The sequence below is a fragment of the Scardinius erythrophthalmus genome (assembly GCF_964197995.2).
Source record: "Scardinius erythrophthalmus genome assembly, chromosome: 8".
Taxonomy (NCBI): domain Eukaryota; kingdom Metazoa; phylum Chordata; class Actinopteri; order Cypriniformes; family Leuciscidae; genus Scardinius; species Scardinius erythrophthalmus.
Window position 1 is genome coordinate 49,776,267 of NC_138228.1, and position 27,011 is coordinate 49,803,277.

Here is a 27,011-nt window from a genome sequence, read left to right on the forward strand (position 1 = left end):
TATCAGTTTGGACCAGTGCAGCGCGAGCCGATCGTGATCATGCGACACCGTTACTACACAGCGCTAATAAGAGATCCAGTAAAGAAAGCATTTGAATTCGCCACAGAAGTAATAACATCGCTGCGAGATCTAGTGAGAAACATTCACATTTCTCCGTTATTAACAGATCAAACGGCGCTGACGTGGAAACCAGGAAGAAACATTGTGCCATGAATGAAATATCCAGTGTCCACAGATCTGCAACATTCACCATGGATTTACTGTAGTAACACTTAACTGCAACCATGGAAATTTGGCAGGAATAATAGGCTATAATGCCTTCAAGTAACATTACGTCGGTTTTATTTTGACATTATGAATAGGCTACAATTGCTGCCCTCATATGTTAATCTGAACTAAAATAAACCTGTTTATAATAACTAAAACAATATTACATTTCATTTTTTCCAAGGAGCTGTTTTGTTTTATATGCTCCTAAGAGTCAATTATAGCTCCAGAATTGCTCAAAGTAAAAAAAAGATAACATACTTTATGACGTTAGTCTTAATAAAAAAAGAATTAAATCAAGGAAATTTCTCTGGCATTTCTTTCTTTTTGCTGTATCGAAAACGTACCGAACCGTGACAAGTGTATCGTATCGAACCGAACCGTGAATTTTGTGAACCGTTACACCCATTAGTTATATAATGCCTCATTTATGTGTAATTTGTTCAATAAAAGCATGTCAAAAATGATCTATTTGATTTCTTTATTTAGTGGTAATAGGCTATTCAATGTTTAGGTTCGCAAAGATTAACCTATTAAAGCACTAAGACATGAGAACAGTATAGCTAACATTCACATTTGAATATTTATCGCAAGCCATATCGTCATCGCAATATTAAACAATGTTATCGCACTTTGCAGCTTTTCCTCATATCGTGCAGCCCTAACTCGCAGCAAAGCTTACTGGCCACTAACTTCCACACGCCTCTGCACTTGCTGTGATAGACATCCTCTATGCCAGTGCTGACCCAAATAAACCTCCTATTCCAGCTCATCCGTGCTGTTTCTGTCCAGCCATGATCCAGGCTAGATTTACTTTTCAGTGGAAGACACTGTCAGGTAACAGTGTCTTCACTCGGAATCCCTTTAGATCTCTTTGCACTTTGCAAAGATGGAATTTCCTACATTTCCCCTACATTTTACAGATCATTTCACTCCTTCCAGAATGGTTGCACGACTACCGATAACTGGTAGCCGATTTCTTATCAAAACAATACTCGAGTTACTCGACTACTCGTCGTTCATGCTACTGTAAATGAAAAGACATGAAATAGCTAGATATTATCAATAAACATTTATTTATTCATAGCCTAATGCAACAATTACATAAGTAAACTCTCAACACATTATAATTATGACATTTCATTTTTAAATTTTCATGTAACAGTCTAAAGCCAAATAAATGGCCGTTCTTGCCTTTCATTTCAGACGTCTGCTTCTAGGGGCCGTTCACATATCGCGTCTTTTCCGCGCTCAAGGTCGTCATTTCTAATGTAGGCGCGCGCTCATAATGAAAGCCATGGTGCGCTAATTTTTCCAGGCGGGTTTTTCCTTCTCATCTCCAGAAATATATCTAGTAGTAAAGCTAATGCAAGGGCTAGAAATAAATTAATCCTTTGCTGAATGATACTTCTTCGTCGTCATCATGGAGAGCGCAGTTTGTTTGCATAGCAACGACAGACGCCACGGGAGCGCGAGCGCTTGTAGGAGACAGCGGCACGGCCGCGCGCGCTTTCCACACGTTTTTAGAAGCAATATGTGAACGGCCTCTTGCCGAGTTGGCCAATTACTATATTTTTGTCATCCTTGATGAAATACTTCCACACATCTGACGTGTGGTGTCTGTTGGTGACGTTCGCCATTTTTAATAAATTTATGGTTAATGGACGCTCGAGTAGTCGATTGTTTCCGACAGCGTCGACTAGTGGATGAAGTAGTCGATCTATCGACTACTCGACTAGTCTATGCAAGCCCTGTACACTAGACATTGTAGTGTGTAGTTATTTATTTTTGCAATTCTGTTTGGTGTAGCCAGAAATGCCACAGTTCTGTTTGATTATATGTACGTATAATTAGTACTGTTATGAGTAAAGGGAGAGAAGCTTGAAGATAGTTTCAAGCACCATAATAATTAGTCACTGATCTTTTTTTTTTTTTTTTTGTCATTGTATCAGTTGATTTATTTATTTTTGTCATTGCAGTGTGTCTGAAATTGCTGTGATTGGCCCACCGGGCCTCTTCATCTCCCCAATGGAAACAGGCAGGAATTCCCAGAGCTCCGTCACACTGTCCTGGGTCAGAGGTCCTAATCAGTTTGCTCATCTGCTGTCCATTTGTTTTGCTGCAAATACTCAGAGGTAGCAAGGAGATCATGGAGTCAACCTGAATACTTCATAGAACCAATTCACGGTTGACAACTCTCTTCTGTTTGTTTCACAGCCTGCAGTCTCGCATCAGGTGTATATGGCTACAACAAAGTAAGGCTGATGTACTCCATGTTTTCCTGGTGGTATTTTAAAAAACTAGCGATAGGAGGTCATATGCCTATAATCTTTATTAATCTAGTATCACTCTCTTTCAGCACGAACAGATCCTTTGCCTCCAGGAACAGGTAATAATTCATTTGTTTGCATGGCAGCACTGTAATATTCCACAATAGTTTCAGCCTGTAGCCTACTGCTTAATCTGCAAGTCAAGTCAAGTCACCTTTATTTATATAGCGCTTTATTCAATACAGACTCCAGTCGTTTTGTAAATACTGTACACCTCAGGTGTTGTAGTATTCCTTATCTAATACGTACAGTAACACTGACAGACATCCATAAGGAAATTGGCAATCAACAACTACACCTTCATTAAAGAGCACATGGACACTAAACTGTCACACAGCAAAAAACACTGGAATCAAAACATAATATTGCACTGTCCTGCTTTTATCAGTGTATACTGTACGTCACAATACACTACAGATGTGCTCTCTATTTCAGATTTTTGACAGATAAAAAATGTGACCTGCAGCAAATGATGTTCATTGTTTCCATAGTGGATTGATGGTCCTTCTTAAATCTTTTTGCATTCTGTTTTTATTTTTTATTGATTCGTGTGCACGGCTTTCTTTCTGTCATAGAAAAATGCAACATTTTATTTGAACAGAACCAAAGACTAAAACCTGAACTCATCAAAATCTATGACACAAAAATCTGAAAACTTACCCATGCACTAGCAAATCTACCCGTCTCATATGTATAAAACTGCATGACTTGTCAAAGCACAGGCCTGTCTTGTTATACGTCCACTCACTTGTTATAAGCCTGTCTCACTGTCACGTGTCAGTGTTTGTTTGAATTTTCAGTAGTCACATATCTTCCTTTGTTCTTTTCCCGCCACTCCTTCGTATCCATGGTTACTGTCATTTAGTTCAGCCGTATCACCTGTTTTTAGTTAATCATCATCATCTGTCTCACCTGTGTTCTGTTAATCAGTGTAATCTGTGTTTGTATTTAAGTTCTGTCAGTCCTGGGGCCTGTTCTTTGTACGTCGCTAACTCAGTAAGCTGGATTTGATTGTTGGCGATTTGGCATGATCTTGTATTGTTTGGTTCTTCAACGCTCATCCTGGACTTGCTGTCATAACAACAGGTGCGCAAGCTTAAACCTGTTCGAGAGCAGGCTTATTTCATGTTAACAGGATTAGACTGCGGCTTCATAAGCGGAGCTGATGTGGGAAGTCCAGCGCAGCGCGATAGTGCACTTTCTGAGATATATATTTTTTCTCGTGACTCGTAAGATTGTCGTTTACATTATTAAATTGTTGGAAACGCACATTTATTTTCGACTTGTCGGAGACGGGCTTTAACTACAGCACAAACTGTTTGCATTGCCCTATGATTATTTGCGAGTGGCTCTTTCCTTTACACTATTGGAGATGCGGAGACCTTGATGGAAAGTGCTGTCTGTCGTGTCATTCGGAGTTTACCTGGTGCTTTTAGGTTTAAAAAACAGTTATAGTTTTTTTGTGGCATTTCCAAGCCACTGAAGACCCAATGTTGTAAAACATTTTTTTTTAAAGCAGTTTATTTTTTAGGCTATCATAATTTATGAAGATCATGCAATCATGACCATGCTGATTACAGATATGTCACTCAGGCTTCACTAACGTGATTGGTACCATAGACTATAGGCTGATCATAGACTGCCATCAAGGCCTCAGTGAAGGGGATTATGTGAACAGAAAGGGGGTTCACAATGTAAATGTGCAGCCCAGTTACTATTGTGATTCTTAATATTCCAGATTAGTAATATTATATCAAATAAAAAAAGGCAGTTGACTAAAATCTTCCATATCACAAATGTGAAAGCAAAATGGCCAGGATCTGTGCATGACTTAAGCATTTTCAGAGATTCACATTTATGCACATTATTTGAAAGTGGTAAGGAAAGTCCACAATTAAATATCAATCTCACTGTATTACATACACTTATGCTGATCCTAACAGAACTGCATTTTTTCATAGGTGATTATGACATGTTCCTGCAGACAGGTGTTTTATGACCCCATTCCCTGACCCAAACCAGTTACAATGCAGCTCTAGCCAGGACAAGGGCACACAATGAAATGAACTTCAGCTAACTAAAGGGAAGATGTCAGTGTCTGAGAAGTCTGAGGGTTGCACACCTGACAGGGCCTGTGACGTTGTTGCATGTGCCATATTACACAACATTGCCAAAAAAAAAAAAAAAAAACACTTTTCATTAAATGTTTAATAAAAGACAAATATGCTTAGTTCCTTGAGTTTTATTAAGTTGGCTTGAGAAAGAACTGATATTGTATTTAAACTTAATATTATTATTCTTTTTCTTACCCAAAATTTTCTGACTCTAACTCCTCCTAGAGCTTTAACTCTACATACTCCAAACTCGGGTCAGACCTTCAGACTGTTCTGACATGGGGCCCTATCTTGCACCCAGCGCAATTGACTTTGTACGCCGACGCATGTATCATTCATATTTTGCACCCGCGCAAAGCGCGCTTTTCCCTCCACAGAGGCACGTCGCTAAACTAGGGAATGAACTTGCGCTCCCTGGGCGGTTCAGCGCAGAAAAGGAGGCGTGTTCCGGCGCAAACGTTCCTTCATGATATTTTGCAGGTTTAGAAAACAATTGCGCCACTAACCAGGAAAAAATAGTTTTTATAGCACATTTACCCGCAACGTTTTTGCCCAAAGTGCTTCACAGTTACAGTAAAAAGACATACATATATAAAAACAGAACATATCAAGCCTAGCAGATGAAGGCATATTTCACACTCTTAAACATCTCCCTCACCCACCTGCATAATGAGATCAGTGTGTAGGAAGAAATAAAACTAAGTAAAAGTGTATACCTACAGTGTACACCACCCTTAACTAAAGGCTAAATTAAAAAGGTAACTTTTTAGCTGCGACTTAAACATGTCTATTGATTGAGCTTGCCGGATATGGAGGAGGAGGCTGTTCCACAACTTAGGAGCCACAACTGAAAAAGCTCGGTCACCCTTTGACTTCTTTTTAGAAAAGGGGACCGCCAGCAAAGATTGGTTCGTGGATCTTAATGTCCTGCCTGTTGTGTAAGAGTCTAAAAGATCCACAATGTATTTTGGGGACCTGTTGTGCAATGCTTTAAAAACCATTAATAAAATCTTATATTCAATCCTGTACTGAACCGGCAGCCAGTGAAGATAAGATAGTACTGGAGTAATGTGGTCCCTTTTTTTAGTGCCAGTCAGAAATCTGGCTGCGGCATTTTGTACCAACTGCAGGCGACATAGTTGACGTTGGGGGATCCCTGCATAAAGAGAATTGCAGTAGTCCAGTCTGGAAGTAATAAAAACATGAATAACAATCTCCAAATCTTTATAACTGAGAAGGGGTTTTATCTTAGAAATCAATCTAAGCTGATAAAAACTGTTCTTTACAACAGAATTGATCTGTTTATCAAAGCTTAGAGATGAGTCAATTATTACCCCAAGGTTTCTCACGCTATCTTTCACCGTCATTTCTAATGGAGCCAGGGTGTCGGCTATCTTCTCTTTGAATTTTGGTGGGCCAAATATTGTAATTTCAGACTTTATTTCATTAAGTTGAAGAAAATTGTTCGATAGCCAAACTTTAAGCTCCTTCAAACAGTCCAACAAAGACTTGAAGTTTTGAGTTTAAAGTCAGTGGCGTGTTGCGCATGTTATTCATATGCTATTTTAAGGGCGCATGCTTGGCCATAATCAATGTAGCGTGTGCACAACGCGCATACACTTTGATTCTCTCATCTACACAGAAGCAGCAGTTTTCATTTTTGCAAATCATACATTATTACGATAGATAGATAGATAGATAGATAGATAGATAGATAGATAGATAGATAGATAGATAGATAGATAGATAGATAGATAGATAGATAGATCAGCGCGTCTGCTCTTAAAGGGAATGTGAGATGACGCTCTGATTGGTTTATTTCACGTTAAGCCCAAACCACACCTATGAATAATGAAGCTACTTCAGACCAACCCATTTTAGATTTGCAATCAAAGACTGGAGTCATTTATCCCGCCGGGAAAATAGCAACAACGCCAAGACCCGCCCACAAAGTTACTTGCGCTTTGCCACTTGCGTTTCAGATCGTTAAAATAGGGCCCTTAGTGTGCTATATCTTTTCAGACTGATTTGACTTTCAGTTTTCTTAAAAATTAATATTAAAAATCATAAAAAACCCATAGACTTTCATTGCAGACTGCTCAAATTGAGCCAAGACTACGGTGGCCCATTAGTGCACAACCCAAAAACTCAAATCTAAATTCTCTGAAACCCTAGACTCAATTAAACTACTATTCTATGTACTTGATCTATCTATCTATCTATCTATCTATCTATCTATCTATCTATCTATCTATCTATCTATCTATCTATCTATCTATCTATCTATCTATCTATCTATCTATCTATCTATCTATCTTTCTTTCTTTCTTTCTTTCTTTCTTTCTTTCTTACTAATATATCTTTCTTTCTTTCTTACTAATATATCTTTCTTTCTTTCATTCTAACTAATCTATCTTTCTTTTTTCTTTCTTTCTTTCTTTCTTTCTTTCTTTCTTTCTTACTAATATATCTTTCTTTCTTTCATTCTAACTAATCTATCTTTCTTTCTTTCTTTCTTTCTTTCTTTCTTTCATTCTAACTAATCTATCTTTCTTTTTTCTTTCTTTCTTTCTTTCTTTCTTTCTTTCTTTCTTTCTTTCTTTCTTTCTTTCTTTCTTTCTTTCTTTCTTTCTTTCTTTCTAATCTATCGTTCTATCTAATCTCTTTCTTTCTAACTAATATGTCTTTATTTATTTCATTCTAACTAATCTTTCTTTCTTTCTAACTAATCTATCTTTCTATCTAATCTTTCTTTCTTTCTTTCTTTCTAACTAATCTCTTTCTCTCTTTCTTTCTTTCTTTCTTTCTTTCTTTTTTAACTAATCCATCTTTCTTTCTAACTAACAATCCATCTTTCTTTCTTTCTTTCTTTCTTTCTTTCTTTCTTTCTTTCTTTCTTTCTTTCTTTCTTTCCTTCTTTCTTTCTTTCTTTCTTTCTTTCTTTCTTTCTTTCTTTCTTTCTTTCTTTTTTAACTAATTCATCTTTCTTTCTAACTAACCAATCCATCTTTCATTCTAACTAACCAATCCATCTTTCTTTCTTTCTAACTAATCTATCTTTCTATCTAATCCATCTTTCTTTCTTTCTTTCTTTCTTTCTTTCTTTCTTTCTTTCTTTCTTTCTTTTTCTTTCTTTTTTTCTTTCTTTCTAACTAATATATCTTTCTTTCATTTTAACTAATCTATCTTTCTTTCTTTCTAACTAATCCATATTTCTTTTTCTACCTAATCCATCTTTCATTCTTTCTAACAAACCAATCCATCGTTCTTTCTTTCTAAATATCCATCTATCTTTCTTTCTAACTATCTTTCTTTCTTTCTTTCTTTCTTTCTAACTAATATATCTTTCAAAACTTCTGATCTGTAGCGGGAAGAAGTTTTCTTTGTGTGAAGAAAAACACGCCCCCTTTTACCATATGTCTTATGAGGGAAAGGGTTCATACTTAGAAATATGATATTTCCTGGAACAAATGCATATTATTGTACTTTGCAGTCAAGATTCGTCTCCGTGAGATGGAGAGGATTACAGAGATATCATTTATGACAGGTAAAGATTGGGGAAACATAACGTTACATTTATATGCATAATTACACACAAATAAAGTTTGATTAAACACACAATAAAGTTGTCAGTGTTTTCGTTATGGCAAGTGACGACACTTTGAGAAACATAGGAATACATATCAACGTTTAGTGGCTTGTTATGTGGGGGAATATCTGTTTCAAAGTCCAGAGAGTGTGTGTGTGTGTGACATTCCAGAGAATGTCTTTGAGGCTTGTCACGCAGCCATAAAATCACTAGGGGTCCACGCTGAGCTGGGGGGTTTTAGAGGGGATAATTAACAAACAGAGCTGCCTTCCTAAGGACAAAGAAGATGTGTTTGGAGACAGGATACACTCATTTGAATAGCATGTGACCGCATGTCAGTCATTGTCGCTACACTTTCTAATCTATCTTTCTAACTAATCTTTCTTTTTAACTTATCATTCTTTCTAACTAATCTATCTTTCTTTCTCATTCTTTCTAACTAATCTTTCTTTATTTTTCTTTCTAACTAATCTTTCTTTCTCTTTCTTTCTCACTAATCTTTCTTTCTAATCTATCTTTCTAACTAATCTTTCTTTTTAACTTATCCTTCTTTCGTACTAATCTCTTTCTTTCTCTTTCTTTCTAACTAATCTTTCTTTCTTTTTCTTTCTAACTAATCTTTCTTTTTTTCTAATATTTCTTTCTTTCTAACTAATCTTTATTTCTTTTTCTTTCTAACTAATCTTTTTTCTTTCTAACTAATTTATTAATCAAAAATTAAACTACTTTAAACTTCAAACTACTTTAAACTTCTAACTACTTTACACTTCTTACTACTTTTAACTTCTTCAAACTCTCTGGTCCGGCTTTCTCAAGCCAACTTAAAGTTTGTCTCAACAAACTTTTTTTTCTAGTTTCAATTGTTCTTTGTAAAGAAAAGGCAGTGGTCAAGTGCCTGCAACAAGAGATATTAGACACATGCCTCATGCACCAAATAAAAAGGAAAAGTTGGCTATTCACTGCCCACCTGTAGGCCTATGTCTCCTCTGTCTGGGCAGACTCTTCTGTAGGCCTTTCTGTAGATGTGGAATCCTGCTACTTATATTGCAGCCATAAAGCATACAAGTATAAATTAAGTAAAGTTATTTATGCTCTTGCAGGTAGGCTAGTTCCTCCATATGACAGTTATCTGAGAGGCTTTATTCACTGTCCAGTGCAATGGAAACAAATGGACATTACAAAGTCTTATACTTTCTTTCCTTTGGAAAGTTAGAAAATGTCCACTTCCTGCACATATTTCAGCCACCACTTTCTTGGGAACAGATGCAAGTGTGTATTATGTAAAAGTGCACAAAAGAGGAAAACACAATGTTATTACAATGAACTACACTCGGGGAAAAATGTGATCAATAACTCATGGCAAAATATTTTTACATTCACATAAGTTTATCAGTTTTCACTTTCACAAGTCAAAGCAATTCATCATTACTCAAGATTTAACAGTTAAAATGACTATACAGCCTTAATTTTATGCAGCAAAAATCAAGATATTAGGTCTCTTCTTTTATTTCTTTTTTTCTCAGCCTTTTTCTTGGTTGCTTTTATAAACAGACAACCATTTATTTCACAGTGCCTTTTGATAGAAGAGACTATAAATTTAAATAAAAATTATCATTATGTAGAATATTTTTGTACTTCACTTTTATTTGTTCCCATGTTCTAGTGTGGTGACTCTGACATTACAATGAACAAAGTAATTATGCAATTATTAAAATACAAAAATATAGCCTAATAAGTGATAAAAACATCTAACATGGCCACTTCTAACGGATTTAAATTGTCTGCTACTTTTTGCCAGCCCTCTCTCCTGGCTTTTGCAGACTTTGAGGTGTTCCCTGGCGTTTTGATTAAACATTAAAATTCCGAATAAACTTCGACTATCTCGCTCTGCTGAGGAGAAAAACTGAGCGTGCTCTTTGGCCACGCTGAGCAGCCAATAGCAGCGTTGCTGATCAATGTTTCTACTATCGATACATCCCCTTTTAAACTTCGCATGAATGCGCAATTATCTCAGATAACTCAATCCAGCTATACTAATCATATCCGGCAGGTGTGTTCGAAGAACCTAATTAGCCAGATCATAATTAGCACGATGATATCATCTTGGATGTGTAATTTGATCTTGGATGTTTTAAGCAACGTACGAAGAACGGGCCCCTGGTCTGATCTCAGTCTTATTTAGTGTGTGTGTTGCTACCTGTTCTGTCGTCCTGTGTATAATTACTAATAAACCTTCGTTGTGGAATTTTATCCTAATTTCCGTCTGCCTTCCTGCAACCCACCGTGACACTCACCCTCATTTTGTTCCAAATGTAAGAATATTTCTCATGTCTATTTGCCTGTCAGAGTTGAAATGCAAGGAGCGGGAGCTTCAGATGTCTCTAGTGCTGCCCATGTCCTTCCTGGAGAATCTTCATGTCTCTGCCCTCCAGCTAAATGATCCGGCATGCCCAGTGTTTTACAACACAACCCATGTGACCACCACCTTCTCTCTGACGGGCTGTGGAACCAAGAGAATGGTAGGAAAGGTTCTCACTTGGTAGATAGATGTAGTTATTAGTGTCTTTGTATTTCTAGCAATAATGGTTAGGGTTAGGGTTTATCTTTATCTAATTTTATACTGTATATTGTTTTCTTTGTACATTTATATTTTTTAAATGCACTGAGCTGTTGGATGAAAACATGTCAGAGTTCTAAACCAACTTGGGATTTTTTTATTTGGTTTTCCCAAAAATGAAAAATCTGCCATCATTTGCGCACTACCATGTTGTTACAATTTTTTTTTTTTTTTTTGCTGCAACTCATAATGTAATAACTGCACATAATGTAATAAGTATTAAATTAATATAATAAAATGTTCATAATTTAATGTTATATTTTTCACATAACATAATAGGAACATTTCTAGGAGAACTTTATTACATAATGAACACACTGTAGCAACTGTCAAAAGTTAACAATGTGATAGATGCACATAATGTATAAGCGAAAGATGTTTATAATATACTGTTTTTTTACAATCACTAAGACCAATTTCTCGATACCTTTTTCAAAACTCTAAACACAGTGATCACAACATCAGTCTATGTGGGACGCTTATGGGGGAAAACTCCTGTTTTCTCCGAATCCTGAAGCCTGATTGATTCACGTCTGTGCAAGTGCACAGACAAATGGCATTTAAGCCCGACGAAATGGAAGGGGTCGGCTGCCTATATAGGCCACAGAAATGTCAGATCTCGTGAGAATCTTTCTCCTTCAGCACGAAGATCATCTCGCTGCTCCGAAGAAGACTGAAGCCTCTCTACTCGCCTCTTCCCGCCGTCGACGAGTCTCGCAGCGAATTAAATGTTCTTTAAGTAAGCTGACCAAGCGTTTTCCCCTGCGGTTCACCAGCCCACTCTGGATGAGCTCTGAGTGCGTCTCTTGCCTGGGCTTCACCCACGCTGAGGCGGTGCTTCTGGATTCCAGCTGCCCACACCGCGAGAAGCCAAACCTGGCCGCCTCTGATTGTGAATTGTTGGTGTACTCCGCTGATGACTCTGCCAGCCTCGCATGGACTCACTAAAGCTGTTGAAGAGCTAAGCTTGGACTGGTAGGCTCCAGAAGAGCCCCCCGCAGCCGACTCGATGAATGGGTCCTGCAGCCAGAGCTCCACCAGCGCCCAGCCCGGTGCTTCCCAGAGGTCCATCCGGAACACACAAAGACATGGCATAAATCCCATCACATAGAGCCTCTTTCACCTAGCTATCATCATATAGAGACTGTGTCTGTTCTCCGAATTAGAACATACAAAAAACTCCTAAACCCATTCAAGGGTAAAAATTTAATTGATGTTTAACAAATAATAAAACAGATATAATACAAAATATAGCTGCAAGCAGCAATTACCGGGGCCAAGCACAATCAGATGACAAGACATGCCAACATGTCTGAAAGTGTCAGACCAACTGCGACAATGAGCAATTAAAGACTTTAAAGAGGATTTTATGCAAAATGCCTGAAAAATCATAGAAACAATAATTAAAAATATGATTTTATGGATTATCACTTTCGACCAATAGGTGGCGCAGTTACAAAACTGATGTGATGTGGTCAGAGTGAAGTGACAATGACACATACAAAGTTTGGTGTTAATATGTCAAGGCATTGCAGAGATAAAGCCTGAATAGTGCTATTAGCATCATGCCTCAACTTTGCTGCTGCGCTATACGAAAATGGTTTCGACTATCGACAAGAAATCCATAACTTTTAGTCGGCACGGTCTGGAGATGATACGATTCAATTTTGGTGAAAATCGGACAAACGGTCTAGGAGGAGTTCGAAAAAGTAGGTTTTGACTGAAAATCAAGATGGCGGACAGGAAGTTCGGCCAAATAAGGAAAACTTGGTATCTATGGTCTCGGCTTGACCCAAGGACTCTATTAAGACCAGTGGCATTTCAATAGCCAGATTTATTCAAAAGTTATTCGCCTTTTTGGAAATTTTGTTATAACTTTTGACCACTAGGTGGCGCCTTTTCGAAATATTTTGAGTACCTTCAGGGGATGGTGCTGAAGGCACATTCTGAGTTTCGTAATATTACACCAATGCATTTGTTTAGTATAGCATTTTATTTCACAAAACTCTATTGAAATCAATGGGAATTTCATGTTTTGTTCTATTATAGCGCCACCAAGAGGCTCAGTCCCACCATTTTTTTTATGTGTCATCAGAGTGAGCCCATACATATATGTGTCGATTTTGGTGCAAAAATCTCAATTTGCTTCGGAGTTATAGACATTTATATGAAAAAACACGTAAAAAATGACTGACACATGACTTTGATTGAATATTACTACCCCTAAACATCAATATTTTCGCATTTGGGCATTGGCATTTAGTCAACAAGCTATGATTCCAAACTTCTGACGGTGGTTTCGTCTCGATCGGACAAACGGTTTCGAAGATATAGCCTAATGTTTTTTAAGCGCTAAATCACAACGCTACACAAACCGTTAGGCGAAACCTAACATGTTTGGTATCGTTGGAATCGGCAACGATTCAGGAGTCCAATGAGATGAGTTTCGTGAAAATAAGTCGATCACACCCAAAGTTATAAGCATTTGGAAAAAAAAATTCACCACTAGGTGGCGCTGTTTCGAAACTTCTCACACTCCTTCAGGACATCGTGTTGATGACCCATACCAAGTTTCGTAACAATCCGTTCATGCGTTGTTAAAATACAGCATTTTAGCACAAAATTCAAAATGGCCGACAGTCAAAATGGCCGATATGGCAAAATTGGATATCAGTCGACTCGGCATGTTGCCCTGAATCTATCAAGACCAATTTTATGATTTTTGGACAAACTGTTCAGAAGTTATAAGCAAAAATAGCCATTTTTCATATCTCCGGACCAGTAGGTGGCGCTGCACCGAAACGCAGCATGTAGCCTCAGGTCATGCTTGTGAGTACATGTACCAAGTTTGGTCTGAATACGATAAACCGTTGCGGAGATACAGCCTTACGACTGTTTTTGCTAGGGCTACGTAAAATGTATTCGTGCGTTTATCGAAAACGGTTTGACGAATCAATTTGAATTCCATAACTTTTGGTCAGCACTGCCTAAAGATGATCTGGTTCAATTTTCGTGCAAATCGGACAAACCGTCTAGGACGAGTTCGGAAAAGTAGCTTTTTCAGAAAATTTAAAATGGCGGCCATATTTATATGACGGAAAATGACGTCATAGGGTGCAATCGAATCGGCATGAGCTCAGGAATCAGAGGAAAAAATAATTTTGTTGATTGGCCTTACGGTTCAAAAGTTATTAGCAAAATAAAAGTGAAACTTTGGACAGGTGGTGGCGCTAGAGGGAATGACTTAGAAACACAAAAATTGGTGTATTTAATGTTGGGACTGTCCTCTATCAGAATGTCAAACCAAAACAACTTTCCCGCAATCGGTTCTATGGGCTACCATAGACTCCAAGAGCGGAAGAAGAAGAAGAAGAAGAAGAAGAAGAAGAAGAAGAAGAAGAAGAAGAAGAAGAAATATAGCTGCAAGCAGCCATTACCGGGGCCAAGCACAATCAGATGACAAGACATGCCAACGTTGCTGAAAGTGTCAGACCAACTGCGACAATGAGCAATTAAAGACATTTAAAAAGGATTATAGGCAAAATGCCGGAAAAATCTGAGAAACAGTAAATAAAAATATGATTTAATGGATTATCACTTTTGACCAATAGGTGGCGCAGTTACAAAACTGATGTGATGTGGTCAGAGTGAAGTGACAATGACACACACAAAGTTTGGTGTCAATATGTCAAGGAATTGCAGAGATAAAGCCTGAATAGTGCTATTAGCATCATGCCTCAACTTTGCTGCTGCGCTATACGAAAACGGTTTTGTCGTTTTGACTTTTAGTCGGCACGGTCTGGAGATGATACGATTCGATTTTGGTGAAAATCGGACAAACGGTCTAGGAGGAGTTCGAAAAAGTAGGTTTTGAATGAAAATCAAGATGGCGGACAGGAAGTTTGGCCAAATAAGGAAAACTTGGTATCTATGTTCTCGGCTTGACCCAAGGAATCTATTAAGACCCGTGGCATTTCAATAGCCAGATTTATTCAAAAGTTATTAGCCTTTTTGGAAATTTTGTTATAACTTTTGACCACTAGGTGGCGCTGTCTTGAAATATTTTGGTTGCCTTCAGGGGATGGTGCTGATGACACAATCTGAGTTTCGTAATATTACACCAATGCATTTGTTAAGTATAGCATTTTATTTTACAAAACTGCATTGAAGTCAATGGGAATTTCATGTTTTGTTCTATTATAGCGCCACCAAGAGGCTCAGTCCCACCATTTTTTTTATGTGTCCTCAGAGTGAGCCCATACATATATGTGTCGATTTTGGTGCAAAAATCTCAATTTGCTTCGGAGTTATAGACATTTATATGAAAAAACACGTAAAAAATGACTGACACATGACTTTGATTGAATATTACTACCCCTAAACATCAATATTTTCGCATTTGGGTATTAGCATACAGTTAACAAGCTATGATTCCAAACTTCTGACGGTGGTTTCGTCTCGATCGGACAAACGGTTTCGAAGATATAGCCTAATGTTTTTTAAGCGCTAAATCACAACGCTACACAAACTGTTAGGCGAAACCTAACATGTTTGGTATCGTTGGACTCGGCAACGATTCAGGAGTCCAATGAGATGAGTTTCGTGAAAATAAGTCGATCACACCCAAAGTTATAAGCATTTGAAAAAAAAATTCACCACTAGGTGGCGCTGTTTCGAAACTTCTCACACTCCTTCAGGACATCGTGTTGATGACCCATACCAAGTTTCGTAACAATCCATTGATGCGTTGTTAAAATACAGCATTTTAGCACAAAATTCAAAATGGCCGACAGTCAAAATGGCCGATATGGCAAAATTGGATATCAGTCGACTCGGCATGTTGCCCTGAATCTATCAAGACCAATTTTATGATTTTTGGACAAACTGTTCAGAAGTTATAAGCAAAAATAGCCATTTTTCATATCTCCGGACCAGTAGGTGGCGCTGCGCCGAAACGCAGCATGTAGCCTCAGGTCATGCTTGTGAGTACATGTACCAAGTTTGGTCTGAATACGATAAACCGTTGCGGAGATACAGCCTTACGACTGTTTTTGCTAGGGCTACGTAAAATGTATTCGTGCGTTTATCGAAAACGGTTTGAAGAATCAATTTGAATTCCATAACTTTTGATCAGCACTGCCTGAAGATGATCTGGTTCAATTTTCGTGCAAATCGGACAAACCGTCTAGGACGAGTTCGAAAAAGTAGCTTTTTCAGAAAATTCAAAATGGCAGCCATATTTATATGACGGAAAATGACGTCATAGGGTGCAATTGAATCGGCATGAGCTCAGGAATCAGAGGAAAAAAGAATTTTGTTGATTGGCCTTACGGTTCAAAAGTTATTAGCAAGATAAAAGTGAAACTTTGGACAGGTGGTGGCGCTAGAGGGAATGACTTAGAAACACAAAAATTGGTGTATTTAATGTTGGGACTGTCCTCTATCAGAATGTCAAACCAAAACAACTTTCCCGCAATCGGTTCTATGGGCTGCCATAGACTCCCATGGCGGAAGAAGAAGAAGAAGAAGAATAAGAACGGGAACAGATACAATAGGTGCCTCCGCACCTTCGGTGCTTGGCCCCTAATAAATATAGCTGCAAGCAGCCATTACCGGGGCCAAGCAGAATAAGACGACAAGACATGCCAACATGTCTGAAAGTGTCAGACCAACTGCAACAATGAGCAATTAAAGACATTTAAAGAGGATTTTTGGCAAAATGCCTGAAAAATCATAGAAACAATAATTAAAAATATGATTTGATGGATTATCACTTTCGACCAATAGGTGGCGCAGTTACAAAACTGATGTGATGTGGTCAGAGTGAAGTTACAATGACACATACAAAGTTTGGTGTCAATATGTCAAGGCATTGCAGAGATAAAGCCTTAATTAGTGCTATTAGCATCATGCCTCAACTTTGTTGCTGCGCTATACGAAAACGGTTTCGTCTATCGACACGAAATCCATAACTTTTAGTCGGCACGGTCTGGAGATGATACGATTCGATTTTGGTGAAAATCGGACAAACGGTCTAGGAGGAGTTCGAAAAAGTAGGTTTTGAATGAAAATCAAGATGGCGGACAAGAAGTTTGACCAAATAAGGAAAATTTGGTATCTATGTTCTCGGCTTGACCCAAGGAATCTATTAATACCAGTGGCATTTACATAGGCCGATGTATTCAAAAGTTATTAGCAGTGTTGGAAATGTTGTTATAACTTTTGACCACTAGGTGGCGCTGTCTCTAAATATGTTGGGTACCTTCAGGGGATGGTGCTTATGGCACATTCTGAGTTTCGTAATATTACACCAATGCATTTGTTAAGTATAGCATTTTATTTCACAAAACTGCATTGAAGTCAATGGGAATTTCATGTTTTGTTCTATTATAGCGCCACCAAGAGGCTCAGTCCCACCATTTTTTTTATGTGTCCTCAGAGTGAGCCCATACATATATGTGTCGATTTTGGTGCAAAAATCTCAATTTGCTTCGGAGTTATAGACATTTATATGAAAAAACACGTAAAAAATGACTGACACATGACTTTGATTGAATATTACTACCCCTAAACATCAATATTTTCACATTTGGGTATTAACATGTAGTTAACAAGCTATGATTCCAAACTTCTGACGGTGGTTTCGTCTCAATCGGACAAACGGTTTCGAAGATATAGCCTAATGTTTTTTAAGCGCTAAATCACAATGCTACACAAACCGTTAGGCGAAACCTAACATGTTTGGTATCGTTGGACTCGGCAACGATTCAGGAGTCCAATGAGATGAGTTTCGTGAAAATAAGTCGATCACACCAAAAGTTATAAGCATTTGAAAAAAAAAATTCACCACTAGGTGGCGCTGTTTCGAAACTTCTCACACTCCTTCAGGACATCGTGCTGATGACCCATACCAAGTTTCGTAACAATCCGTTCATGCGTTGTTAAAATACAGCATTTTAGCACAAAATTCAAAATGGCCGACAGTCAAATTGGCCGATATGGCAAAATTGGATATCAGTCGACTCGGCATGACGCCCTGAATCTATCAAGACCAATTTTATGATTTTTGGACAAACTGTTCAGAAGTTATAAGCAAAAATAGCCATTTTTCATATCTCCGGACCTGTAGGTGGCGCTGTGCCGAAACGCAGCATGTAGCCTCAGGTCATGCTTGTGAGTACATGTACCAAGTTTGGTCTGAATACGATAAACCGTTGCGGAGATACAGCCTTACGACTGTTTTTGCAAGCGCTACGTAAAATTTGTTCGAGCGTTTATCGAAAACGGTTTGACGAATCAACAAGATTTTAATAACTTTTTGTCACCCCTGCCTGAAGATGATCCGATTCAATTTTCGTGCAAATCGGACAAACCGTCTAGGACGAGTTCGAAAAAGTACCTTTTTAGGAAAATTCAAAATGGCGGCCATGTTTTTATGACGGAAAATGACGATATAGGGTGCAATCGAATCGTCATGAGCTCAGGAATCAGAAGAAAAAGGATTTCGCTGATTGGCCTTACGGTTCAAAAGTTATTAGCAAAATAAAAGTGAAACTTTGGACAGGTGGTGGCGCTAGAGGGAATGACTTAGAAACACCAAAATTTGTGTATTTAATGTTGGAACTGTGCTCTATCAGAATGTCAAACCAAAACAACTTTCCCGCAATCGGTTCTATGGGCTGCCATAGACTCCAAGAGCGGAAGAAGAAGAAGAAGAAGAAGAAGAAGAAGAAGAAGAATAAGAACGCGAACGGATACAATAGGTGCAAATGCTAAAGCTTGGGTTGCTGAATATTCGATCCCTTACTCCAAAAGCACTTATTGTTAATGATATGATTAAAGACTATAATCTAAATGTGCTGTGTTTGACAGAAACCTGGCTAAAACCAAACGATTACATTACTTTAAATGAGTCCACCCCGTAACATTACTGTTATAAACATGAACCTCGTCTGAAAGGCAAAGGGGGTGGATTTGCTGTAATTTATAGTAATATCTTCAGAATTATTGAGAAGTCTTGTTTTAAATATAATTCTTTTGAAGTGTTGTTGCTAAATGTAACACTATCTAGTGTAAATGATAAATCACATTTAAAGCAACAACATGTAACTTTTCAACCTTCATAATATATTTCCAAGACCCTTGTGATGGTACATCGACTTACAATAGGTTGAATGAGACGTCTGCCAGAGCCTGACGGGGTCTGTATCGCTTTTACTGGCACTATGTAACTTCGGGGTGCGGGTAGTAACCTGCGCTCAAAAAGAACTACAAAATTCGACTGCTTTACGGCATACGTCACTTCGCCCAACACTTCCTCAAATGTGGCCAACCAGCGCGTTTGTTTTCGTGCGTCTGTTTTCGTCATGGCTGAAGCAGCAGCGAAACGTAAGAAGTCCAAGGTTTTGTCGGAGTAGAGTCGGAAGAGGAAAAGGGAGAGTGATAAACTGAAAGGCAGGACGAGGATCAATATTGGTCGAGCGTTTGCTCGCTGGCGTTAGCTTATGGAGGAGGAGTGTTACCAGACCGATGCTGACTTGGCCGTCATGCTGTTGAACTAGTAAGTAACTGTAAATTGCTTGCATACTATCTTTAGTTTTTCTAATCTGTTGTCTGCCTGGCTACGTTACGGAAACTATCTGGTCCTCCATTTATTTATCTTCATGAATCAGCTAGTAGATGAGCGAATTATCAATCTGGTAGCTAGTAAACACTAACATGCGTTAGTTTTAGATGGTTAGGATGCTATCGCTATTATTCTCGTTCAGATTTGAGCATTGTAATCGACATGCAAATCGCAAATGTTTGAGTTAAAATGTTTAGTCTACTAAATATGTATAAATTATAAAAGGAGGAAGATTAATAATATTATCATTGCCCATATGAAAAGAAGCCTACATGCTTCATATACAGTAACCGTAAATCATTTTACGACAGCGGTAATGGACAATTCCGCTTCCAACCTGTAGGGCGACCGCTGAGGAAAAGTTCCATGTTGTTGCTTTAACATTTGTGCTGGCTACTGTATACAGGCCACCAGGGCAACATACAGACTTTATCAAAGAATTTGCTGATTTTTTTATTTTTTTATTTTGACGGCCAAGTATGGTAACCCATACTTGGAATTTGACCTCTGCATTTAACCCATCCAAGTTAATGCACACACATTAGGAGCAGAGTAGTGAGTAGTTAACACACACACACACTGCAAACGTGGATACACACACCCAGAGCAGCGGGCAGCCTTTGTGTGGCGCCCGGGGAGCGATTAGGGGTTGGGTGCCTTGCTCAAGGGCACTTCAGTCATTTCCCACCGGTTCTGGAATCGAACCAGCAACCTTTGGGTTACTAGTCCAACTCCCTAACCACTAGTCCTTGACTGCCCTAAAGTCCTTGACTGCCCTAGTCCTTGACTGCCCTAAGTCCTTGACTGCCCTTTTTTCTATCAGAGTTAGTATTGGCTGCAGATAAAGTACTAATTGTTGGTGATTTTAATATACATGTAGATAACGAAAAAGATGCATTGACATTGGCATTTAAAGACATTCTGAACTGGAGTTAGACAACACGTGTCAGGACCTACTAATTCTCATAATCATACTCTATATCTAATATTATCACAGAATGGATGTTGATGCCGTTGAAATTCTGCAGCAGAGCGATGACATCTCAGATCATTATCTAGTCTCGTGTAAACTTCATTTAGCCAAGGCTGCAAAGCCGACTCCGTGTTACAAATATGTTAGACCTATCACTTCTGCCACTAAAGATTGCTTTATTAATAATCTTCCTGATCAGTTTCATCATCTCAGCATCCCGGATAGCTTAGAAGAACTCGATATTGCAACAGAAACTTTGAACTCTCTCTTTTCCAGAACTTTAGACACAGTTGCTCTTTTGCACTTAAAGAAGATTAAAGAAGATAGTCCAACGCCGTGGTACAACGAGCACACTCGGGCCCTTAAGAGAGCTTGTTGTATCTCTCTATTAGTGTTACTCGATCTTAGTGCTGCATTTGACACTATCGACCACAATATTCTTTTAAATAGAATCGAAAATGATGTTGGCATTAATGGAATTGCACTAGCATGGTTTAAATCATACTTATCTGACCGTTATCAGTTTGTAGTAGTAAATGAAGAGATGTCTTATCGATCACAAGTTCAGTATGGCGTACCACAAGGCTCAGTACTAGGACCGCTGCTGTTCACTCTGTACATGCTACCATTAGGAGATATCATTAGGAAGCATGCCATTAGTTTTCACTGTTATGCCGACGATACTCAGCTCTATATTTCTTCATGCCCTGACGAAACTTACCAATTCACAAAATTAACGGAATGCATAACTGATATAAAAAACTGGATGACTAGTAACTTCCTACTACTTAACTCTGAAAAAAAAACAGAGATTCTAATTATTGGACAAAAAATACTGTCTAACACTTGATGGCAGCTCTGTCAAGTCTTCGTCGTCGGTTAGGAACCTGGGTGTGTGTGTGTGTGTGTGTGTGTGTGTGTGTGTGTGTGTGTGTGTGTATGTGTGTGTGTGTGTGTGCGCTCTTTGATACCAATCTTTCATTTGAAAGTCACGTGTCTAGTATCTGTAAAACCGCATTTTTCCATCTTAAAAATATATCTAAATTACGCCATATGCTCTCATTGACAAATGCGTTCATGACCTCAAGGCTAGATTATTGTAATGCTCTACAGGGTGGTTGCCCTGCACGCTTAATAAACAAACTACAGCTGGTCCAAAACGCAGCAGCTCGAGTTCTTACCAGAACCAGGAAGTATGACCATATTAGCCCAGTTCTGTCAACACTTCACTGGCTCCCTATTAAACGTTGTATACATTTTAAAGTATTGTTGATTACTTACAAAGCACTAAATGCTTTAGCTCCGCAGTGCTTGAGCGAGCTCTTAACGCATTATAGTCCTTCACGTCTATTGCAATCTCAAAATTCCGGCCAGTTGATAATACCTAGAATATCAAAATCGACTGCTGGGGGTAGATCCTTCTCCTATTTAGCACCAAAACTTTGGAACAGTCTTCCTAACATTGTCCGGGAAGCAGACACACTCTGTCAGTTCAAAGCTACACTAAAAACACATCTCTTTGACCTAGCATAGACATAACACATTATAGACTTCTATAATTCAATGTTAGGCTGCATAGATTAGGTCAGCCGGAACCGGGAACACTTCCCATAAATCCTGATGTACTCGTTACATCATGAGAAGAATGGCGTCTACGCTACGCACAGATTCTCTCTGTTTATCCCAAGGTTTTCCTGCAGCCTGCCGGATCCAAGCCATATCCAGATCTGATGAAGGACCTTTGCCTGGACCCGATGACAACGCAGTGCTGAAGTGCCAACTAGTCTCTCCCTACGGAGGATCCCTTTACTACTCTACAGATAAAGCGTCGTCGGGAAATCCGTTTCACGTACCTACCCCGAAGTGACAAAATAAAATAAAATTCTGTATCAAAATTTATAAGTAAAGTACTTTATTTAGGCTTGGTTTGTAGGGAATTCCAAACCTGCGCACTTATATCCAAACGCACATAACTATAGAACCAATTCTTAATGCGCATGTGAACGCCATCAGCGTTTATCACAGGTTCGTATTTAAAGTCTGTGTAGAGAGAATGGTGTCGTCCTAGCGGCTCCTAATTTAATAACAAATGATCGTTGCGACGGAAACGAATCAATCAAAACTAACTTTAGCTGGAAAATAACTTTATTAAAGAACCGCTATAAAGACAAAACAATCTCTTACCATAAACAGTTACCATAAATTATACGTTTATCTCTGTCAAGCTGCTTTGAAACAATCTACATTGTTAAAAGCGCTATATAAATGAGGATGATTTGACACTCCCACTCCCACTATTCGGCTCCATGGTAGGTGGCTTTGCGGAGCGTTACATCGAGGCCCAGAAGTCATTGTAGGATATGCGTCACTTCTTGCCTAAAAGAGCCAGCTCCACCACTGCCTTTAGTCACACCAAAATGGCCCCAACGACCCAGGCCAGCTTCACGACCCAGGCCAGCCTCAGTGACCCAGTCCAGCTTCAGCGACCCAGGCCAGCTTCATGATCCAGCAGCGACCCAGGCCAGCTTCAGCGACCCAGGCCAGCTTCACAACCCAGGAGCGACCCAGGCCAGTTTCAGCTTTAGCGACCCAGGCTAGCTTCACGACCTAGGCCAGCTTCGCAGGCCAGCTTCACAACCCAGGAGCGACCCAGGCCAGCTTCAGCTTTAGCGACCCAGGCTAGCTTCACGACCTAGGCCAGCTTCGCGACCCAGGCCAACTTCAGCTTCAGCGACCCATGCCAGCCCCAGTCGAAAGCAGAGCCGGAAGTCGTCACACCTCCGCAACTAGGTCAACTTAATATGACAGGGAACAGGAACAGAACCAAACCGAAACAAAACATAATCCTGACAATTACATTTTATCACAAAATATCGTCAGTATATGAGCGCAAACAGTGAACTTAAAATGTAGGTCTGTCAATCAAAACGGCCCACATTCTAAATGGACATTGAACAACCAAAGAAATATCACCAGGTAAATGCCCAGTACTATTATACGAAATAAATTTAAAAGAAAAAATGACAGAAAAACAAATTAACAAAAAATATATGTTTATATATTTCTTGGAGTACAACAGAGAAATTAAAATCTTAAAGAATGATGAGATATAAAGAAATTATAGGAACGACATAAGGTGTGAGTGGTGCTTCTTTTAAATATTTCATTTTAATTTCATTTGATTTCATTGGTATGTCATCTTTGATATTTTTCAGCATTTAGGTTCAGAATTGCTGTACACCAACACTTTACGCAGCATCAATCCTAACTCCACTATAAGCCGTGTTGCCACTCTCATTCTCCCACTCGCCTGCCGGATTCCCGTCCAACAAGCCAAAGCTCCAGCTTTTAAAATCTCCATACCTTCAGACGTGGAGACGTTTGGTGCAGTGTCCTTCTGGATTGAGTTCCACTTCCCTGGAGAGGGCCCTATGGCCGCTGAGACGCGTCTGCCACGCATGCGCAGTTTGCGACCGGCGCGTGCGGCTCAAGAGCTGCGGTCTACAGGCAGGATGGAGATGCTGGACCTGCATGTGTTTTCCAACTGCTCACTGGACCGTGCTGAGCTCATGGTGGGCCGTTGTGTTGAGTCAGACACACAAGACTTTGTAAACACACGACCTCTGCTAAACCACGGGTTAGTATCAACATTAGCCCTGACAAAGACTGAGTCTGTTACGCAAACTACCTCTACTGCTAATAGTTATTAGTGTTGGTAATTTTAACAAGTTCTCTGAATGAGTGACCCAAAAAATATCATAAGGACTTAGTTTGGGCCTGTATGCAACCACCCACAATACCCCTAAAAGGCACATAGCAGCACACTAAAAAACACACTTAGAAACCTTTTGCAACTGCATAGCAACACCCTGGCAACCACCCTAGCAATGTGGCAGCACCTGGACCAGCAGCACTCACTCATTTTCTTCTTCCACCCAAAACACTGACATGTTTCCTGTCCTGTGCCATTTGTGCTATAGATATGAATATTAAAAATAATGTGGCTTGTTGAGGAGAGATAGATGTGCAGTTTTGATGATATCCCCCTTAATCTCATTTACATTGACTTACACTGATGGCATTCAGTCTCAGGGCCCTATCTTGCACTCAGCGCAATTGACTTTGTACACCAACGCATGTATCATTCCTATTTTGCACCCTATTTTGACTTTTCCCTCCACAGATGCATGTCGGTAAATTAGGGAATGAACTTGCGCTCCCGGAGGCAGTTGAATGAAAAGAGGAAGCGTGTTCCGGCGCAAACGTTCCCTGGTGCTATTTTGCAGTTCCAGAAAACCATTTGCGTTCAGAGGCTATTTTAAGGGTGCATGTTTGGCCATAGTGTAGCGTGAGCACAACGCGCATACACTTTGCTTCTCTCATCTACACACAGACGCAGCAGTTGCCATTTTTGCAAACCATACATAATTACAAGGAAAAATATTCCACACGAGGGAAATCATTGTGGTGTCCATGAAGATGTGAGAAAATAGACATAAATCTAGCTTACACATTTACCAAAATTATTATACGCCTGTTTAACCAAAGCTAATCTGGGTATGTTTCTCCATCCCCGATGTCACTTCTCTGTGTTTTACGGCCCTGACGAGAACGCCGGTCTCCTCGGCTGTGAACCGCTCCTGGCAAATCCGCCGTTATAATAGCAATCCGCCATGGAACAAGCGCGCCTGCTCTTAAAGGGAATGTGAGATGTCGCTCTGATTGGTTTATTTCACGTTACGCCCAAACCACACCTATGAGTAATGAAGCAACTTCAGACCAACACATTTTAGATTTGCGTCAAGATCCGCCCACAAAGTTACTTGCGTTTCACGTTTGATACTTGTGTTTCAGATCGTTAAAATAGGGCCCTCAGTCTCAATCTCTAAGAAACACAATATAATAAACACATGATTGTAACATAGATATTAAAGTGTCATTGTAGAAAGCTAAATTATAGTTTATTTTATAGACATAAAGATTCAGGGCACCTCTAATTCTTACTCAGTAGTTTTTGTGATTATAATTGGTGGAATCTCAAATGAATATAATTCAGATTCAATAGCCTCTCCCTTAAATCTCTCATCTTGTTTCATGTACTTCATGTTTTTTTTTCATGCCTTTCTCTTTCCATCATAAATCTGTTCACCCAGCTCTCTGTCTTTCAGCTGTGCAACTGGAAACGGAACCTTTGAGATCTTGACGTCAACTTCGACTGTTCGAATTTACCGCTTGGATCTCAGTTCTCTGAGTGTAATGGGAGACACTGTATGTTTCATTACCTGTGTTCTCAATATGCTTGATATGGATCCTTCTTGCATGTCTGTTGTTAAACTCTGTTCATTTGTCTGTCTAGATGTATGTTGAGTGCCTAGTGCAACTTTGTGTTACCACCAAACAAACCCAGAGATGTCCTGATCCATGTACGGAAATGACAGACAAGACTTTAGTTAACAACATTCTGACCCACAACTACTCTATCCGTTCAGGGCCTGTTAGACTCATAAAAGCCACAGAAACCAGCACTACAACCGCTAAACCAATCCAAACTGCTAAACCAGTTGCTCAGCCCTCCACTAGCCAGGTCGCAGCAGCCTCTACTTCTCACAGTAAGTGTTTTACACGCTAATATCAGTATAGTGCACATACCAGTGTTCAAAACCTGACACAGCACATATCAAAGTCTGTTTGTTCTTCTCTGTTTCAGCTCTGGAAAGAGGTGCATTCTGGGTAGTTGCTGTGTCATTTGCTGTGCTGCTTCTTCAGGTCATGGAGAACTTTGTTGAGCAGTTCATCACTGACTAATCAAAATCATCTTATTTGATCTTTTTTAACCACCGCTACAATGTTTCTTTATATACCCTTTAGTCATAGTAAAAGCACTTATTGTAGGACAACGTACTTAATACTTTTACTCTCATTCACAAATTTTGTGATAGCATCAAGAAATACATCAACACCTCTTCCATTCTTTTAATTTTGACTATAAAAGTATAACAACGTTATGTAATTTCATAAAATGATACTTTTATTAACAATAAAGAAATCAGTAGTTCAGTAAAGAATGACAATTCTGGCATTTATTCACCCTCATGTTTTTCCAAACCCATATGAAGGAATAAAAATGGAGAGATTTATCAGAATGTTTACACTGTTCTTTTTCATATGATATAATGAAAGCAGACAGTAACCAGGGGCTGTTGAGGACCAAAATGGACCAAAACAAATATTCACCATATAGTATCATAAATATAGTGCCTAACTTGTGCACTGACTATAGGATTCGTATGATGAACAGACCAAAATGTAGGCCTCTTTCATTAATGAGAATCATTTTCAATACATTTTTTAAAGCAGTGTTAATGTAAGAATGCCTACGGGTCTATTCCACACAAGCTCGTTGAGACCGCACTGGTAAGACACCATGTTCCTGTTAAGATCCGCAACCTCATCATGGACTATTACAACAACTTCTGCGCGCGTGTCTCTTCAGGC

At 39.1% G+C, this 27,011-nt stretch overlaps 1 protein-coding gene across 1 annotated transcript; it reads left to right on the forward strand.

Moving 5' to 3' along the window:
- Positions 1-2,394: 2,394 nt before the first annotated feature.
- On the forward strand, positions 2,395-26,574 carry LOC308694569 (uncharacterized protein). Its single transcript, XM_081372168.1, has 7 exons — positions 2,395-2,522; positions 2,627-2,656; positions 10,647-10,819; positions 23,732-24,153; positions 25,685-25,784; positions 25,873-26,125; positions 26,224-26,574. Exons 3-7 carry the CDS (start codon positions 10,676-10,678, stop codon positions 26,319-26,321), a joined length of 1,017 nt encoding a protein of 338 aa, XP_081228294.1. The 5' UTR covers positions 2,395-2,522; positions 2,627-2,656; positions 10,647-10,675; the 3' UTR covers positions 26,322-26,574.
- Positions 26,575-27,011: the final 437 nt, after the last annotated feature.

Excerpts from the sequence above, each read along its gene's own strand:
- LOC308694569 (XM_081372168.1), top strand. The coding sequence starts at position 10,676 with ATGTCTCTAGTGCTGCCCATGTCCTTCCTGGAGAATCTTCATGTCTCT. Across the intron at positions 25,785-25,872 it reads TGAGTGTAATGGGAGACACT|ATGTATGTTGAGTGCCTAGT; the intron begins GTATGTTTCATT and ends TTGTCTGTCTAG. Across the intron at positions 26,126-26,223 it reads AGCAGCCTCTACTTCTCACA|CTCTGGAAAGAGGTGCATTC; the intron begins GTAAGTGTTTTA and ends TCTCTGTTTCAG.